Here is a 20,165-nt window from a genome sequence, read left to right as displayed (position 1 = left end):
TGTTCTGCCTCCTTTTCCATGTTGTAGTCACCATGAAGAGGCAGGATGGACTTTTCTTCCCCTAAATTTGGTTTGGATGTTGAGATGGATGGTGACATACACATACCAAGAAGGTGTGGAATATTTATTACTCATATAATGAGGCTTTCTAGGAAGAGCAAAGAAGGTTCCCAGCTTGCTCCCAAAAAGGCTTGAGAGCCCAGGGAAAGGAGACTAAATTGGGGGTTTTATTTTTTTTTATTTTTTTTTTTTTTTTGAGGCGGAGTCTCGCTCTGCCGCCCAGGCTGGAGTGCAGTGGCGCGATCTCGGCTCACTGCAAGCTCCGCCTCCCGGGTTCACGCCATTCTCCTGCCTCAGCCTCTCCGAGTAGCTGGGACTACAGGCGCCCGCCACCACGCCCGGCTGATTTTTTTATATTTTTAGTAGAGACAGGGTTTCACCATGGTTTTATAATCATTATAGGATGAGCATTCTCACTGGCTTCTAGTTTTCTTCTTTTGTTGTGTTCTTGTTTGGTTTTGGTATCAGGGTAATGCGGGCCTCATAAAATGAGTTTGGAAGAAGTTTTTTGGAATAGTTTGAAAAGAATTAGTATTAGTTCTCTAAATATTTGGTACAATTCAGCAGTGAAACCATCTGGTCCTGGGCTTCCTTTGATGGGAGACTTTTTATTACTGATTCAATCTCCTTTGTTATTGATCTATTCAGATTTTCTATTTCTTCATACTTCAATCTTGGTAGATTGTATGTGTTCACAAATTTATCCGTTTCTTCTAGGTTTTCCTACTTGTTGGCATATAATTGTTCATAACAGTTTCTAACAATTCTTTTTATTTCTGTGGTATCAGTTATATCTCATCTTCTTTTTTTAATTTTGAGGTGAGGTCTCGCTCTGTTGCCCAGGCTGGAGTGCAGTGGCACGATCATGGCTCACTGCAGCCTTCACTGCCCAGTCTCAAGTGATCCTCCCACCTCAGCCTCCTGAGTAGCTGGTACCACAGGTGCGTGCCACCATGTCCAGCTAAATGTTTTTTTAATTATTTATAGAAACGAGGTCTTACTATGTTACCCAGGCTATATATCTCCTTTTCATCTCTCATTTTATTTATTTGGGTATTCTTTCGTTTTTTCTTTGTGTAGCCAAAGCTTAGTTGATTTTGTTTATCTTTTCAAAAAACCAAATTCTCATTTTGTTAATCATTTGTATTGCTTTTTTAGTCTCTATTTTATTTATTTCCACTCTGATGTTTATTGTTTCTTTCCTTTTACTAATTTTGGGTTTAGTTTGTTCTTGTTTTTCTAGTTCCTTTAGGTGTAACATTATGTTGTTTATTTGAGACCTTTATACTTTTTGATATATGCATTCATTGCTATAAACATCTCTCTTAGAATAGCATTTTCTGTATCCCATATCTTTTGGTATGTTGCATTTCCTTTTCATTTGCCAAAAGAAATTTTTGTAATTTCCTTCTTAATTTGTTCAGTGACCCCTTGGTTGTTTAGGAGCATGTTTAATTTCCTTGTATTTGTAAAGTTTCTGTGGTTTCTCCTGTTATTGATTTCTAGTTTTATATCATTGTGATCAGAAAAGATACTTGATATGATTTTGATCTTCTTCAATTCATTAATACTTGTTTGTAGCCTAGTATATAATCTTCCCCACAGAATGTTCCATGTAAAGCTGAGAATAATGTGTATTCTGTAGCTTTTGGATGGAATGTTCTGTAAATATCAATTAGGTCCATTTGGTCTAGTGTGCAGTTTAAATCCAATGTTTGTTTGTTGATTTTCTGTCTATGTGATCTGTCCATTACTGAAAATGGGCTGTTGAAGGCCCGTACTATTATTGTATTGTAGTCTATCTCTCCCTTTAGGTACGTTAATATTTGCTTTATATGCTTAGGTGCTCCAATGTTGGGTGCATATACATTTACAATAGTTGAATCCTCTTGCTTAACTGATCCCCCTTATCATTATATAGTGACCTTCTATATCACTTTTTAGTGTTTTACTTAAAATCTATTTTTTTAAGACAGTCTTGCCCTGTCAGCCAGGCTGGAGTGTAGTGCCATGAACGTGGCTCATTGTAGTCTCAAACTCCTGGGCTCAAGCGATCCTCCCACTTCAGTTTCCTGAGTAGCTGGGACCACAGGTGCATGCCACCATCCCCAGCTAATTTTTAATTTTTTTTTTGCAGAGCTGGGGTCTGGCCATGTTGCCCAGGCTGGTCTCAAACTATTGGGCTCAAGCCATCTTCCTGCCTCAGCCTCCCAGAGTGCTGGGAGTTCCAGGTGTGAGCCACAGCACCTGGCCCTGAAAGTCTGTTTTATCCAAGTAGAGTTACATCTGTTGTCTTTTGGTTTCCATTTGCATGGAATATCTTTTTTCCATCCACTCACTTTTAGTCCATGTATGTCCTCACAGGTGGAGTGAATCTCTTTTAAGCAGCATATAGTTGGCTCTTGGCTTTTTTTATTCATTAAGCTACTCTGCTTTTTAATGGGATAATTTAATCAACTCACATTAAAGGTAATTATTGGTAGGTAATGGCTTACTACTGCCATTTAATTAATTGTTTTCCAGTTGTTTTGTAGAATCAATCCTTCCTTCCTTCCCCCCTCCTTTCCTTCCTTCCTTCCTTTTTTATTTCTCTCTTACTATCTGTCTTTATGGCTAAGCGATTTTCCTTCATAATATGTTTTGATTTTTTGCTTTTTTATTTTTAGCATATCTATTATATGTTTTTGCATTGTGGTTGCCGTGAGGCTTACAAAAAATCTTAACAATTTAACTATGATTACAATAAAAGAGAAGAAAAAAAACTCTTTAACTCCACCTCCCAACATTTTGAGTTTTTGATGTCACAATTTAAAATTTTTATATTGCATATCCCTTAACAAATTATTGTAGTTACTATTTTTAATGGTTTTGTCTTTTAACCTTCATACTAAAGATGTAAGTAATTTACACACCATCGTTAGATTAATAGAGTATTCATATGACTGTGTACTCAGTGACATGTATTTTCAGATGTTTTCATATTATTCATTAATGTCTTTTTCTTTCATCTTGAAGAACTCCCTTTAGCATTTCTTGTAAAACAGGTCTGATGGTTATATATTTCCTCAGCTTTTGTTTGTCTGGAGAAGTCTATATCTTCTTCATTTCTGAAGTATTCTTGGCTGGCAGTTTTTTCCCTTCAGCACGTTGAATACCTCATCTCACTATCTCCTGGCCTATAAGGTTTCTGCTGAGAAGTCTGCTGTTAGGCTTATTAAGATTCCCTTATATGTTATTTGCTTCTTTTTTCTCACTGCTTTCAGAATTCTCTCTGTCTTTGATCTTTGACATTTTTATTATAATAGGTTGTGACATAGTCTTATTTGGAGTAGAATTTATTTTCAAATATATATCTTCCTATTGAACATGTCTAAAGTCAAATTCACTGTCTTTACCACAAACCTACTGCTATTGTCTTTCCTGACTCTATTCTTGGTATCATCATTCCTTCAAGTAACCCAGACTTGAAATTGTGTCATTGTCTTCAATTCCTCCTCATCCCCTGCCTCTCGCTACAGCATCAATGCTACCATAGGGAATCATTGGCCAAATCTAAATCCTCTATGATTTGACTTTCAACTTTTATTTACCATTGCTCTTCCCTTACAATGTGAATGCTGTCACCAAAACAGTCTATTTATCATACCCAAAGCACAGCCTCTACATGTCTACCTTCATACCTTGATTCTTATTTTTTCCTCTGCCTAGAATAGTCTCCTTTACCACACTCCATTTCTACTTCTTGCATTTCTCTCTGTCAAGGCCTAGGTCATCTGTCACCCACATGAAACTTTCTCCAATCTCTAATAGTAAAAATAATCTTCCACTGATTCTGAGATCTCACAGCACTTTTTTCATATCTTTAAAATTTGACAATGTCAGACTTAGAGAAAAGTTGTGAGGATAGTACAATAAAAATTCTGGATAGCCCTCATTCAGATCCATCAGATGTTTCCACTGAGCTTTTAATCTCTCTCTCTCTCTCTTTCACGTTGATATCATCATCTATACTCAATCACACACACATATTATTTTTTTCTGAACCATTTGAGAGTAAGTGGCAGACATGATCCCCATCTAACCCTAAATAATTTAGTGTTTATTTCCGAAAAATTACGAACTCTCCTACATAAGCACAGTATAATTGCCAGAGTCAGGGAATTGTTTAACATTAAACCAATACTATTAACTATCTACAGATACTATTAAGATTTGTCATATAGCCCAATAGTGTCTTTATAGAAAAGAACATCTAAAATCATGAATTTTATTGAGTTCTCAGGTGTCTTGAGTCTCCATTTATCTGGAACAGTTCCTGAGTCTTCATTTTTCATGTTGTTAACATTTGTGAGGAGTACAAACCAGTTATTTTGCAGAATATCCCTCAATTTCAGTTTATGTGATATTTCCTCATGATTAAATTCAGATTATACATTACTAAGGTAATGCCAAGTTCTTTTCCATGTGTCATATCATAGTGTTGATTAGTCCCATTGCTGATACCGTAAACTTTGATCACTTGGTTTGATCATTTGGTTAAGGTAGATTCTTCCATGTACCTACACTGTAAAGTTATTATGTCATCTTTTGTAATTAAAAAAGTATCTTGTAGATATGTACTTTGAGACTACATAAATATACGGTTACTCTTCAAACTTTTGCTCACTGATTTTTTCCATCCATTAATAACTCTTCCTATAGCACATTTTATTTCATGTTTTTTAATTTAATATATTGAATAGATATATTCCCATGGTTGAAAAATTTTTAAGTACAACAGGATATACAGTGAAAATGTCTTTCTCCCATCTCTGTTCCCCCAGATACCCAGTTCCCCTTCTCATGGGCAGTCAGTGTTGTGTGTGTGTGTGTGTGTGTGTGTGTGTGTGTGTGTATCCTCCCATGGACATTTATGGATATGTAGGTAAACACAGACATATATGTGGATAATTTTACCCCTATTTATTCAAAAGGTAGCATAGTATACACACAGCTCTACCTTGCTTTCTTTCACTAAAACTATATATCTTGATGATAACTACATATATATTCCAATTATCTATTGCTTCATAACAAATCACTCTGAAACTCAGTAGCTTAAAATAACAAAAAAAGTTTTAAATTTTTTAAATTATCTTTCACAGTTCTGGGACTTGCCTGTGTTCAGCCAGGCAGTTCTCACCTGAGGTCTCTCATTTAGTTTTGGTCAACAATGTGTGGGGCTGGAATCTTCACAATGCTTGCCCACTCACATGTCTAGGGGTTGATACTGGCTGTTGGCTAGAACCTCAGCTGAGGTTACCTACAGCTGGTACACCCACAGATGACCTCCTCAGGTGTCTCTCCACATCTTCACAGCATGATGACTAGGTTCTACTAGTAAATGTCCCAGCTGGGAGCTCTATTACTTTGTATAGCCTAGCCTCAGAAATTAGGTAAGTCACTTTTGCCTTAATCACAAGCATGCCTGGGTTCAAGGGAAGGGAACACAGAACTCATCTCTTCATGGGAGGAGTGCGAGAGTCACACTGTAAGAAGAGTAGGTTGGATAGGAAATTGTTGCAGCTATTGTTGAAAATATAATACCACAATCTGGATCTATTTCATATTTTCTGAATAATTGTGTGTCATTCCATTATTTGAATATATCATAATTTACTTAGCCAGTTTCTTATTGATGAACATTTGAATTGTTGCCAGAATTCACAATCACAAAAATGCTATAGCAAATAGCCTTATAGCATACAGCATTTCACGTGTGTGAAATTTATCCTGCAAGTAAACCAGAACTCGAATTGATAGATCAAAAAATAGGTAATTTTTAACTGTACAATTAAATGGCTTTGAATATATTCACATTGTTGTGCATTCTTCACCACTATTCATTTTAGAACGTTTGCATTACCCCAAAAAGAAATCCCACTTCCTTTATCCATCAACCCCCAATCCCTCCATCCCCCCAGCCCTAGGCAGCCACTAATCTACATTCTGTCTGTATAGATTTGTTTGCTTGAGACATTTTATATAAATTGAGTATTGCAATATGTGGTCCTTTATGACAGGCTTCTTTCATTTAACATAATATTTTCAAGGTTTATCCGTGTTGTAACATGTATCAGTACTTCATTCTTTTATTGCCAGATACTATATCCTATATAAATATAACACATTTTATTTATCCATTCATCAGATGATGGACATTTGGGTTCTTTCTACTTTTTGGCTATTATGAATAATGCTGGTATAAACATTCATGTACAAGTTAATGTGGACATACGTTTTTATTTCTATTGGCTGTATAACTAGTAGTGGAAATGCTGGCTTATATGGTAATTCTGCATTTAACCATGTTAGGAATTGCCAGGCTGTTTTTAAATATTTTCAATACTGATATATATTTCCAAATAGCTCTCCAGAGGAATTGTCCAATTTTTATTCCGATCAGCAGCATATTGATGGTGCCTGTTTTCTGAAAGCCTCACCAAAATAGTGTTATCAACTTTAGGGACTTCTGACAATCTGATAGGTTAAAAATGTTATCTTGATATAGTGCTAAGTTAACATTTTTCTATGAGTGAGGTTGAGCACCTTTTCCTATCTTTAAAAGCCATCTATTTGTTTTGCCAGCAGTATTTGTTTTGCCAGGTTTTCATTTGTTTTTAATTTTTTAAATCTACATGTTCTTTATATATAAGGGAAATTATCCTATGAATTGCAAACATTTTTTCCTAGTTGGTAATTTGTCATATGACTTTCCTTACAGTGGTTTTTGAAATAATTCTTTTGTTAAATCTTTGTCTTTAATTTCAACTATATTGAAGCCCATGAATAGGGTAAAAGAATGCATTTTGTCAAAAGCACAGCTAAAACTAAGACTTATTCTTGTGTAGGTACTGGCTTTCAGGGCTGACTGTTAATCATAGTTTTATAAGGATTCTTAGTAAATTACATTGATTTCCTAGTGAGAGAGACCTATCAAAAACAGGCATATTCATTATAACACTGAAAGAAAAGATGATTGCCAGAAGCTTTACTTATAACTGATGTAGTCCTGTTGTTAAAATTCTAGAGGACCTGACTGGAACACTGAATTGTATCATGAAGGGAGTGCTACAGTGAGAGAGCTTCTTACCGAGCTGTATGGCAAAGTGGGAGAAATTCGTCACTGGGGCCTGATCCGATACATTTCTGGGATCTTAAGGAAGACAGTGGAAGCACTTGATGAGGTACTATAAATTCTTGAATTTATACCAAATCTAAATAAGAGTGCTTTTTAAAAATTGGTTTCCATAATTGTTTTTTAAAATAACCATAGCCTCTAACCATTTGAGATGTCTTTTCCACATAAAATTTGGTATTCAGTTCTTTTTGTTTGTGAATGACAAGTAAGAATTGTAGATTTATAAAATGTTATAAACCATAACATCTTTATAATGATATTAAGAATTCTATATCTTAAGAATGAATTTACACTAGGTTCCTACCTCCTAGAAAGGGAAACGTCCGTACACCATTAGTGGGAATGGAACTTAATATAGCTACTTATGGAAAACAGTATGGAGGTTCATCAAAAAACTAAAAGTAGAACTACCATGCGATCCAGCAGTCCAACTGCTGGGTGTATGTCAAAAAGAAAGGAAATCAGTATATGGGAGAGGTATCTACAACTCCCATGTTTATTGTAGTACTATTCCCAATAGCAAAGGTATGGAATAAACCTAAATGTCCATCAGAAGATGAACAGATAAAGACAATGTGGTATATATACACAATTGGATATTATTCTGCATTAAAAAGAGTAAAACCCTGTCATTTACAGTAACATGAATGGAACTGGAGGGCACTATGTTAGGTGAAATAACCCAGGCACAGAAAGACAAATACCACATGTTCTCACTCATATGTGCGAGCTTAAAAAGTTGATCTCATAGAGGTAGAGAGTAGAATGATTGATACTAGAAGCTGGGAAGGGTAGTCGGGAGTGGGGGATAAAGAAAGTTTGGTTAATGGGCACGAAAATACAATTAGATTGAAGGAATAAGATCTAGTGTTTAGTGTCACAATAGGGTGACTATAGTTTACAATAATTTGTTGTAAATCTCAAAATAACTAGAAGAGTAGATTTGGAATCTTGCCAACACAAAGAAATGATAAATATTGAGGTGATGGACGTCTCAATTACCCAGGTTTGATCATTACATGTTGTATGCTTGTATGAAAATATCACATGTACTCCATAAATATGTATAACCCTTATTTATCCATAAAAATTTAAACAAATTTTTAAAAAATAAATAAAAAAAACCCATAAACCAACCAAACAAAAAAGTTCCTACTTTCGGCTGGGCGCGGTGGCTCATGCCTGTAATCCCAGCACTTTGGGAGGCTGAGGTGGGTGGATCACAAGGTCAGGAGATCAAGACCATCCTGGCTAACACAGTGAAACCCTGTCTCTACTAAAAAACAAAAAATTAGCCGGGCGTGGTGGCGGGCGCCTATAGTCCCAGCTACTCAGAGAGGCTGAGGCAGGAGAATGGCGTGAACCCGGGAGGCGGAGCTTGCAGTGAGCCGAGATCGCGCCACTGCACTCCAGCCTGGGTGACAGAGCAAGACTCCGTCTCAAAAAAAAAAAAAAAAAAAAAAAAAAAAGTTCCTGCTTTCTAGGAGATAGATGAAAAGACCTCATTGTTTCTTCCTAGAAATCCTTCTTTTCTGGTCTTCATGGTATTTTCTGAGGAAGAGGGTTCAGTGTGTCATTATGTTAAGGAGGAGCAAAGGTTTTTAAGCTGAAAAGAGAAATGTTTGTGGAAACCTGAGGTGTTTCAGAAACTATAATATTATGCTATCTCTTGTTAGGCCTGCACAGACCTTCTCTCCCACCAGAAACATTTGACAGTGGGACTTCCTCCAGAACCTCGAGAAAAGACTATCTCTGCGTGAGTATGGCTGGGTTTGATCAGGCTTCTCTGAGAAGGAGTGGTGTGGACTTACAATTCCCTTGCCCTAATCTGTCAGTGGATGATAATGTCCTACATATGTTCACCTCTATCAGAGATACCTAGTGGAAGAATGTTGGTAATGATAGGGCAAGAGTAAATGAAGGAGAAAACTCACAGAGAGTATAGTACTCAAACTCTTTTTACTTATTGGATTTTCCATACCTGCCATTCAAAAAAACAAAACAAACAGGGTACCTTGAATTAGCAACCAGAAAATATCAGCCATATTCTGGAAAGAGAAAGTGAAAGAAAGTGGCTAGAGCACAGGGCTGACCATGAAACTCCATGCGGCTCATGGGGACTAAAGGGGATGGCGGTCATAGTCAAAGAGGAAAAAATGGCTAATTACAGAGCAATGTGAGGTAGCACCCCTCCAGGAACCCTGTAATCAGAGTGCCACTGTCTGAGGTCTGCCACAGCCTCCAATTGGAAACAGTACCCTAAGATAGGCTTGGTCTGGAGGGAGATGTGAGTCAAGTGATGGGGCTGGGATGGAAAATTGAATCTTTATACATGAGTCTTCCTTTTGCCACTGGCCATGCCAGTAAAATTCATCTGCAGTAAATGTGTTTAATTTCATATCACACCAGTGCCAAAATTTAAATCTTGCAAACAGTCTGTATCTCCAAGAAATATTTTTAGACAGATTCTAACTTCATTCATAAATGATCTGAAGAATCTGTTTTTCTACTAGGAGTAATTTTAAAAAAGGGTATTCCCCCCCTGCTTGCCAGTTCTACTTCTGAAGCCAATGTAGTAAAAAAACTTTTGTAAATATTTCTCCCTCATTTTTTCCTGGTTAAACTCTATCCAGAGCATGTTTTTTGTTTACAAAATTTCTTTTACTACATTGGCTACAGAAGGGATACTTTTGCTGATGTCTGCATGCTACTTCCTTCCTGGTTTATGTCCATGACTTCTGTTACCCTTGAGTTCCAGTTCAAGCTCCCATATGAAGGCTTAGAGAAACATAAGTTCCAGCAAGCTTCACCACCATGGGCTTAAAGTGCTCTGGGTACTAAATAGACTCAAAAAGCAGTCTAGGCCACAAGGACTGCAATTCCTGGGCAAATCCTTGTGCTGTGCTGGACTTGAAGCCAGTGGACTTGGGATACATGCGACCTAGTGAGACATCAGCGAGAGTGGGCAAAGGAGTGCTTGTGCCACCCCTCTTCCAACTCCAGATAGTGCAACTCTGGGAGAGAATCCTTCCTTCCACTTGAGGAGAGGAGAGGAAATAGTAAAGAGGACTTTATCTTGCAAGTTGGATACCAGCTCAGCCACAGTAGGATAGGGCACCAGGCAGAGGCATCAGACTCCCATTCCAGTCTGTAGCTCCTGGATGACATTTTGACACACACCTTGCACCAGAAAGGAACCTGCTACTTTGAAGGGAAGTACCCAGTTTTGGCAGGATTTATCACATGCTGACTAAACAGCCCTTGGGCCCTGAACAATCAGCACAGTGACCAGACATTCTGGCTCCAAGTGTGACCAAACACATGCCCAGCTGTGGTGGGTATAGGGAGAGACTCCTTCTGCTTGAGAAAAGGAGAGGGAAGAGTAGAGGGGACTTTGTCTTGCAGCTTAGGTACCAGGTTGGCCACAGTGGGGTAGAGCACCAAGCAGGTTTTTGAGGTCCCAGATTACAGGCCTGGCATTTGGCCCAGGAACTGCTAACAAACGTATGGTGCAGTGGTGGTTCAAGAAGTTTTGCAAAGGAGACGAGAGCCTTGAAGATGAGGAGCACAGTGGCCTGCCATCGAAAGTTGACAACGACCAATTGAGAGCAATCGTTGAAGATGATCCTCTTAAAACTACACGAGAAATTGCCGAAGAACTCGGCATCGACCATTCTACAGTCAGTCATTCAGCATTTAAAGCAAATTGGAAAGGTGCAATGGGAGAAAATATTTGCCAACTACCCATCTGATAAGGGATTAATAACCAGAATGTATAAGGAGCTCAAACAATTCTATAGGGAAAAAAATCTAATAGTCTGCTTTAAAAATGGGCAAATGGTCTGAATAGACATTTCTCAAAAGAAGACATACAAATGGCAAACAGGCATATGAAAAGGTGCTCAACATCATTGATCATCAGAGAAATGCAAATCAAAACTACAATGAAGTATCATCTCACCCCAGTTAAAATGGCTTTTATCCAAAAGACAGGCAATAACAAATGCTGGCAAGGATGTGGAGAAAAGGAAACCCTCATGTATTGTTGGTAGGAATGTAAATTAGTACAACTACTATGGAGAACAATTTGGAGGTTCCTGAAAAAAGCTAAAAATAGAGCTGCCATATGATCCAGCAATCCCACTGCTAGGTATATACCCAAAAGAAAGGAAATCGGTATATTGATGAGATATCTGCACTCCTGTGTTTATTTCTTTTTTTTTTTTTTTTTTGAGATGGAGTCTCGCTCTGTCGCCCAGGCTGGAGTGCAGTGGCGCGATCTCGGCTCACTGCAAGCTCCGCCTCCCGGGTTCACGCCATTCTCCTGCCTCAGCCTCTCCGAGTAGCTGGGACTACAGGCGCCCACCACCACGCCCGGCTGATTTTTTTATATTTTTAGTAGAGACGGGGTTTCACCGTGGTCTCGATCTCCTGACCTCGTGATCCGCCCGCCTCGGCCTCCCAAAGTGCTGGGATTACAAGCGTGAGCCACCGCGCCCGGCTCCTGTGTTTATTTCATCAGTATTCACAATAGCCAAGATTTGGAAGCAACCTAAGTGTCCATCAGTAGATGAATAGATCAAGAAAATATGGTACATATACACAAGAGAGTACTATTCAGACACAAAAAAGAATGAGATCCTGTCATTTGTAACAACATGGATGGAACTGGAGGTCATTATGTTAAGTGAAATAAGCCAGACACAGAAAGACAAAGGTCACATGTTCTCACTGATTTGTGGGAACTAAAATTCAAAACAGTTGAACTCATGGAGACAGAAAGTAGAATGATGGTTACCAAAAGACTGGGAAGGGTAGCAGGGTTTATGGGGGTTGGGGGTGGAGATGGTTAATAGGCACAAAAAGTAGTTGGAGAGAATGAATAAGATCTCGTATTTGATAGCACAATAGGGAGACTATGGTCAAAATAATTTAATTGTGCACTTTAAAATAACTGAAAGAGTATAATTGAATTGTTTGTAACACAAAAGATAAATGCTTGATGAGATGGATACCCCATTTACCCTGATTTGATTATTATTATTTTTTTTTTTTTTTTGAGACCGAGTCTTGCTCTTTCACCCAGGCTGGAGTGCAGTGGCGCAATCTCGGCTCACTGCAGGCTCCGCCCCCCAGGGTTCACGCCATTCTCCTGCCTCAGCCTCCCGCGTAGCTGGGAATACAGGCGCCCGCCACCTCGCCCAGCTAATTTTTTGTATTTTTAGTAGAGATGGGGTTTCACTGTGTTAGCCAGGATGGTCTCGATCTCTTGACCTCGTGATCCGCCCGCCTCGGCCTCCCAAAGTGCTGGGATTACAGGCGTGAGCCACCGCGCCCGGCATCTGATTTGATTATTATATGTCAAATGCCTGTATCAAAAATCTCATGTACCTCAGAAATATATACACCTACTATAGACCCACAAAAATTAAAAATTAAAAAAAATTTAAAGAAAAGAATTTGAGGAGAGGACACAATTCAATCCATAAAATCTTCTGGAAAAAGAATCTTTTTTGTATCAGTTTTGTGACACTGTAGGTAGTCCAAAGAAGATGGCATGGTTCATGCCCCAGAGTGCTTTGTGTCAGCAGGAGAATCAGAAGTGTGGGAGGATGTGTGTATACCTCTGCGTATGTGTGTGTGTGAGTGCACGTGTGTGAATTGAAACTATAGAAAATCAAACAACTCTGTCAATTGTGATTGTAAAGTAATAAAATGGTTTCAAAAAGGCACAGCTAGTATTCCATTGTAGGGGTGGGATGCTGAAGAGATGTTGGTTAAAGAAGGAATACATTCTAATGTTCAGTAGCAGAGTAGGGTGACTTCTTAACAACAATGTATTGTATATTTCAAAATAACTAGAAGAGAGGACTTGAAATGTTCCCAGCCAAAAGAAATGGTAAATGCTCAAGGTGATGGATACCGTAAGTACCCTGACTTGATCATTACACATCCTATGTATGTAACAAAACATCACATGTACCCCGTAAATGTGTAGAAACATTGTGTATTACAAAAAAAGCACAGCTTAAAATTAATTTAGTACTTTGTAGCCATAATAGTTACTTGTCAAATGTTCAAAGCTAACTATGAAATACTAGTCTAGAAGAACATCATGGTGTGAGTTTTAAATAAATTTTGAAGGAGGAAGAGAATCCAGATTTAGAGAGAAGAGAGCAGAGCTCCTCTAAGTTGATATGGGCCAGAGTGGTTTCAGGAGGCAATGAATGAGCTTTGAAGTTTGAAAGAATCAGAATGCTGTTGGTAATGATGAAATGTTGAGGCAGTGACTTGGACTTGGATAAAGCTTCTTCATTTTTTCAACATATTTAAGATTAAGTGGTTGTAGAATATTGTCTTTCTTCACTGTCTTCTTCCTTAGACCTCTGCCCTATGAGGCGCTCACTCAGCTGATAGATGAAGCCAGTGAAGGGGATATGAGCATTTCAATCCTTACACAGGTGAGAAGAATTGTAAAGGCTAATCTGGTGATTGATATTTTAAAGTTTGTTTTTAATTGATCTAGCAATTTCCAAAGACAACAAAATAGGCATTGTGAGACCTAGGCCATTATTTTTGTCTATATCTACTCTGCGTGCAGGAAATAATGGTATATCTAGCCATGTATATGCGAACCCAGCCTGGCCTCTTTGCTGAAATGTTTCGACTTCGAATTGGTCTGATCATACAAGTTATGGCAACAGAACTGGCCCACTCCCTTCGATGCTCAGGTACTTAATTCAGTAACTGTTTTAGGTAGAATTCACTTTGATGTAAGTTTATAGAGTTTGGAATCAGGAAAGAAAGCAAGCTAAAACATTTTTATCCATAGCCCAGAACCTGGATATGGCAACCTTGTTCCCCTGTTAGTCACTATTTATGCAAGTCAAGGAGCTGATATGATGACACATTTGTGTATCAGTTCGCAGCTTCAGAATGCCATCTCCTGTGGGCTCTTCACTCCAAATCCCTCTTAACTTATCACTCTTTGCTAACTTCATTTCTCTAACTCTGGAGAGTACTTGAATGTGACAGATTGGGTTGGGTTCAGATTTAGGCAGTGGAGCGTCTGTACACCAAGAATGAGTCACTACATCAGTGGATCATGGTGTCAGTATTCTGTCTAGTCACCATCATGATTGAATAAAGGAAGATGACGTTTTCATTAACATCTATCTGACAAGACTCTCTTTGAAATTAACTATAGGTGTATTTGGCAAGATAAAAGTTTTAGTTAGAAGAATAGTTGGGGCCTGTAAAAGCTGTAGGGCAAAATGGTATAAAGTGTGAAGGGGAAAAATGGACCCCTATGACATGACTCCTTATTCCATTAGTATTTGTTTGATTTCAACAAGAATTGCAAAATAATACAGATAGGGATGGCACAGAAAAATAAAATCAAAGTTGTAAAACTCAATTTTAGCCATTCTTTCTGTTAAATTTCCCCCAAAAGACTTTGAATCAAGCTGTTAACAAGTAGCTAAATTTATCAGTTTGAGTCAAACCTAACTCAAACACATGAGATAATTTATATTTAAGTAACCCTTTGACAGAAGAGAGCTAACAATTATTTTATACCTACCATATGCCAGATACTGTGCTTTTTGCTTTAAGCTTACATATATTGTGTCATTTAATCCTTTCAAGAATCCTCTGGAGAAGAAGGTATTATTGTGTCACTTTTACCAATAAAGAAACTGAAACTCAAGAGGGTTAACTAACTTCCCCGAAGTAACATAGCTAGTAAATAGTGGAATTTGAGTCTGAGTCCACCTGATTGCAAATGATTTCCAGTTCAGTACATTGTTATAGATAAACATTATATAGTATAATTTTTTTTTGCAAGAGGGTGTGATTGCTCAATAATAAACCTCAATAAGGGATAAGCCCCTGAATATTCACTTTTCCTTAATTTAGCCTGTTATATTTCTTGTTTTCCTGTGGATTCATGAAAACCATGGCTCTTTATTCCTTATAGGATAAAGTCAAGATTCCTGAGTCTGATATTTAATACCCTCAACAGTCTGGCCTTTATCTTTTACTCCCACAATACTTCCCACTAATTTTGGCAGTTCCAGTCCTTGGAGATTGATGTCTCCATTGATTTCAAAGGCAATTATTGTCTATACCTCCCATTTGGCACACAGAATATGCAATGTTTTGTTGCTTATCTTGTTTTCATGTTCCATCACTCCCAAAGAGATAGTCAGACTCAAGATTAGGTATCATGTCGTCATACCTGCTTGTACTAATGTTACTTAAAATGATGACCTGCATGTAGTCAACTTTTAATAAATGTGTGATGCTGATTAACATGTTCAAGTTATCCTCATATATTCATAATTTCATGGATTCAAATCTATCTCTTTTAAGTCTCTATTATTTCCAGGCTGAGAAGTTTTAATTATTTTAGTCTATCTGCATATATACATTCATTGCCTTTCTCTGAATGGCCTCCAGTTCCGTTGTTCTTCTTTCATTCTTCCCACCTTCAAATAAAGATTTTACTAAGTACCCTAATGGTGTGGAAGCGGGGTGAGGAAGAAATCAATTACCTTGCTAATCCACAAACTGGATAGTCAGTCCTTAAATAATTAAGAATCTGTGGAAGTAAGAATACCTAAGCAGTAGGGTGCTATCAATTTATTTTGTAATTCTGTTCTTCAATCAAGTGACTCAGAAATTCTAAGCAAGAAAAGAAATAGAGAAAATATAGAGAGGGCATGGCAGGCAAATTAGAAGTCCTTCTGTTCTAACATTTCTGCTGACTAGCTGAGGAAGCCACAGAGGGCCTGATGAATCTCAGTCCTTTGGCCATGAAGAATCTCCTGCATCACATTCTCAGCGGCAAGGAGTTTGGAGTGGAACGAAGCGGTGAGGTTGAATAACTGCATTTTCATTTCATACTGTTTGGTTTAAGTGTCTCATTGGTTTTAAAATGTTTTTCCTTCATCACAGGAACCTTTTGCTCCAAATAAATAAACTCCAATATATAAAACAGAAACCAAGCTGTCTTCTGAAACAAGATTTGGAAACCACTATATTTTTCCTTAAATGATGTATCAACTAAGTGGATTGATTACTATCATGTTTCATTTTTAACTGTTTAATGCATTCCCTCACATTATCTTAAGTCTCCACTTTAGGACAACTAGCAACCCATATCATCTGAAACTTTCTTGTATTCTAATTGGCAATAATTCAGTAGCTCTTACAGTATTGTATTATGTGTATAGCTGCTTACGGTCCTTCTAATGTAACCCTTCAACTTTAAACTTACAAATTAATAGTCCACCTACATTTGTGGTTTTGGTTGGATTTGGCATTGCGTACCTAAAGCAGCAGAGCAAATGAAAAGCGGTCATCTCTCATGCTCAACTTTTAGGGTTAGGGTAAGTAGATATATACGGTCAGATGGTTGGATGTCAGACCTTAGAGTGGTAAAAGAAAGTTAAAAAGCAGTGCGTTTCAAGCAGGGTATCTTGCTAAAATGCACATTTTTATTCAGTAGATCTGGGGTGGGACCTGAGATTCTACTAACAAGCTCCTAGGTGGTACAGACGCTGTTGGTCCATGGACCACATTTCAAATAGCAAGGTTATAGTTTTTAAATTAAGTTAAAAATAAGGATATATATGAAAGTTTTTTTTTAAACGTGATGGGGAAGAAATTGAACCTTATTATCCTCTCTCTTTCTCTGTAATCTCTCATACTACATAGTTCGTCCCACTGATTCAAATGTCAGTCCTGCTATTTCTATCCACGAGATTGGTGCTGTTGGAGCAACCAAAACAGAACGAACTGGGATCATGCAGTTAAAAAGTGAGATAAAGCAGGTAAGATACTACTTGGGAGATTAGCTGGGATATTGCCATGTTTCAGAACATTCTTTTGGAATCAGACTTTGTTGGGTCATTTATTCCGTTTCACATTCTGAGTTTAATTTGAGCCATTTATGTTTCAGGTGGAATTTCGTAGACTGTCAATCTCAGCTGAGAATCAGGTGAAACAACTAGGGATCATTTAACATGGTTTAACTTACCTTTAGTTCTATATAACATGCATGAGCTCATGGCCTTTTTACAAATAAGGTAACAAGTCATGGAGTAGATTGTTTGAATCGCCTTTATAACAGTCATTTTGCAGATAGCTTTCCTTTTTCTGGACCAAAGTACTTTGCTAATTTTAGAAGGAAAGTAACTTGCATCTGATTACAAGAAATTGAAGTTTCTCTTATTAGGACTGATGTAATTTTGGAATTAATTTTCTTTATAAAACAAGACTTAGACTTCAAGCAAAGTCTTTGCTTGGCCAGAGTTTAGGTGGGCTTCTGAACCTTTTCCTAGGCCCATTTGTGCACTTCCTTGTAAAATCCAGCTTTAGCAAGAGAACCCTGCTATGTCAGTTTAGCCAGAAACTCCTATTCCTCGATATCTTATCATCCTTGATATCTGATCAGGCTCCTCATCTTCTCCCACCCCCAGGTGATGTCCAATCACCCTGACCTGTCTTCAGCAAAAATCCTGTTAGGAAGGGTTAGCCAGAATCCTCCCTACCTCTGATGTTTCCTTCTTAGTAATTTTCCACCCCTTGGCTATAAATTCTGACTTGATTATGTTGTATTCAGAGGGGAACCCAATCTCTCTCCCTTACTGCAAGACCTCGTTGCAATGGTTCTGTACCTATTAACAATGGTCCTGAATAAAATCTTCCTTACTGTGCTTTAACAAGTATCATTGAATAATTTTTTGTTTAACAAGATGTAGAAAAGGTGATGTGGACACATAGAAGGAGAAACATCTAAATCAGTCTGGGAGATAGTGGGAGTCACTAAATACCCTGTTGTAGCCTCTTAATTTTTCCTGCAGGTGAGAATAGAGAGTGGTTGCATTATACAAGGAAATAGTTAACAAAAGCTTCCATAGCTTCTTTTTAAAACTCTAGGAAGTCATGTGGTTTCAAGGTCTCCAAGTTGAGAAATTACTGATTTGGTCTCTCCTAGAAGCACATTTTATGAAAAGCTTAAAACTACTCCTCCTGTTTTCAGAATAGAATTATGATAGCTTGCAGTATTGAAACCTCCAGAAGAGGAGAGGTGAAATGAAAATTTGGAGTTTTATTTTTAGTTTTCGTTTCTTTTTTTTTTAGTTTTTTAGCACTGGGGTCTCACTATGTTGTCCAGGCTGGAGTGCAGTGGCAATTAACAGGCACAAAATCCTGGATTCCCGCAATCCTCCTACCTCAGTCTCCAGAGTGGCTGGGACTAAGGCATGCCACTACCTTGCTATTTGTTTTTTTTTAAAGGAATTAGAAACCATTTAGAAAGACAATGAGCCAATGCTTGAAGCTTAATTTGACGTAACTTAAGTACACTCATCAAATACCCTATGGCATTTATATTTATGCAAGAATAAGTATGAAAATGGAGTAAGAAAGGGCCTTGTGTTCACTTTACAGTTTTCTCGAATAATTTGAATAATCTGAACATTTTCCTATTTTGGTTGAGAGTTATTGGATAAACATTTTATAATTGTTGATAGTCACTTAGTATTACTTATAAGTTCATTATATATTTACAACTTGAAGTACATGTTCCCAGCTAGATTAATATGATGTTGAGACTTGACCCACCCAGCTACATCATTTAAGTTTTTTCTACACATTCACTACTTATAGGTTTTCAAGGGAGCCAAAATCACTAGGACTATAATTTAGAGGACTGAGAGTCCTAAGTTTGCATTACTTTCTTATTTCTAAATATTAACTTCCATCCTCACCTGCCTGTCTGGTATTTTGTATTGTTCTAAGCCATTTTGTCCCTATCACTCAAGAATGCCCTCTTTTCTGATTATGAAAAAAAAAAAATTATAAGAGTATTTTTATTTCTTTTCCCTTCACCATGGCTTCTAGAGTAAAGCTATTTCATCAGCTTTTTAATGATTATGTGCTGACTACATAATGAAATAGTCTGTATTTTTACTCCACTAGTGACTTAAAAGTACAAATAGCCGGGCGCGGTGGCTCACGCCTGTAATCCTAGCACTTTGGGAGGCCGAGGCAGGTGGATCATGAGGTCAGAAGATCGAGACCATCCTGGCTAACACGGTGAAACCCCGTTTCTACTAAAAGTACAAAAAATGAGCCGGGCGTGGTGGCGGGCGCCTGTAGTCCCAGCTACTCGGGAGGCTGAGGCAGGAGAATGGCCTGAACCCGGGAGGCAGAGCTTGCAGTGAGCCGAGATTGTGCCACTGTACTCCAGCCTGGGCTACAGAGCAAGACTCCATCTCAAAAAAAAAAAAAAAAAGTACAAATAATTGTTTCCTGGCCTCATATCTTTTAAAATTTTATTTTCTCAATTTGTTCTCATAGTCCAATGGTGGTCATCCCCTGGGTGTAGATTTGATGTCACCATCTTTTATGGTAACTGCTGTGATCTTCTCATATATGCCATTCACATGTGCTTTGAATATGCTCTTATATAAATCATGACATATACTGGTTGATTAAAAAGAAAAACAAAATCAAGAATTAAAATAAGTATTAAGCAATTTCATATATGGCAGCGAATCTTTTCATTTATTTTCCAATAACATAGGGAAGGGAGTTCAACTCCAGCCTCTTTGTGATTTCAGAAAACAAAATTCAATTTGCTAAGTATTGATTAAGTATAAATTCTTGGTCCCACCCTAAGTACACTGAGTCAGAAAGACTGGGGATGAGGCCCAGTAATCTGTTTTATTTAGATGATTTTGATGCATTTTTAAGTTTGAAAACCACTGGCTTAGCTATGCTTCTGATTATGAATTCATTTAGTAAATATTAATTGAGTGCCAGTTTTGTGCCAGGCACTGTGAACAAAATGGATGCGGTCCTTGCCCTCATGAAGCTTACAATTTAGGAAGACTGACCTCTAATTAAATTTATT

The 20,165-nt window shown here is 37.7% G+C and overlaps 1 protein-coding gene across 3 annotated transcripts in view; it reads left to right on the top strand.

The window, feature by feature from the left end:
• The window catches only part of PHKA1 (phosphorylase kinase regulatory subunit alpha 1), a 139,129-nt gene that overhangs the window by 93,739 nt on the left and 25,225 nt on the right, over positions 1–20,165 (top strand). For 2 of the 3 annotated variants that reach the window (XM_003280877.3, XM_003280875.3), the window contains 6 exons: positions 7,130–7,286; positions 8,917–8,996; positions 13,623–13,701; positions 13,842–13,971; positions 16,013–16,114; positions 16,961–17,076. In XM_003280877.3, coding sequence (XP_003280925.2) covers positions 7,130–7,286; positions 8,917–8,996; positions 13,623–13,701; positions 13,842–13,971; positions 16,013–16,114; positions 16,961–17,076 — 664 coding nt within the window. Of the gene's footprint in view, positions 1–7,129; positions 7,287–8,916; positions 8,997–13,622; positions 13,702–13,841; positions 13,972–16,012; positions 16,115–16,960; positions 17,077–17,204; positions 17,244–20,165 lie in introns of all 3 variants that reach the window. The other variant, XM_003280876.3, reaches the window with a different exon arrangement.

Source organism: Nomascus leucogenys, chromosome X (genome assembly GCF_006542625.1).
Source record: "Nomascus leucogenys isolate Asia chromosome X, Asia_NLE_v1, whole genome shotgun sequence".
Taxonomy (NCBI): Eukaryota; Metazoa; Chordata; class Mammalia; order Primates; family Hylobatidae; genus Nomascus; species Nomascus leucogenys.
Note: the sequence above shows the minus strand (reverse complement) of the source record. Positions and strands in the feature narration are given on the sequence as shown.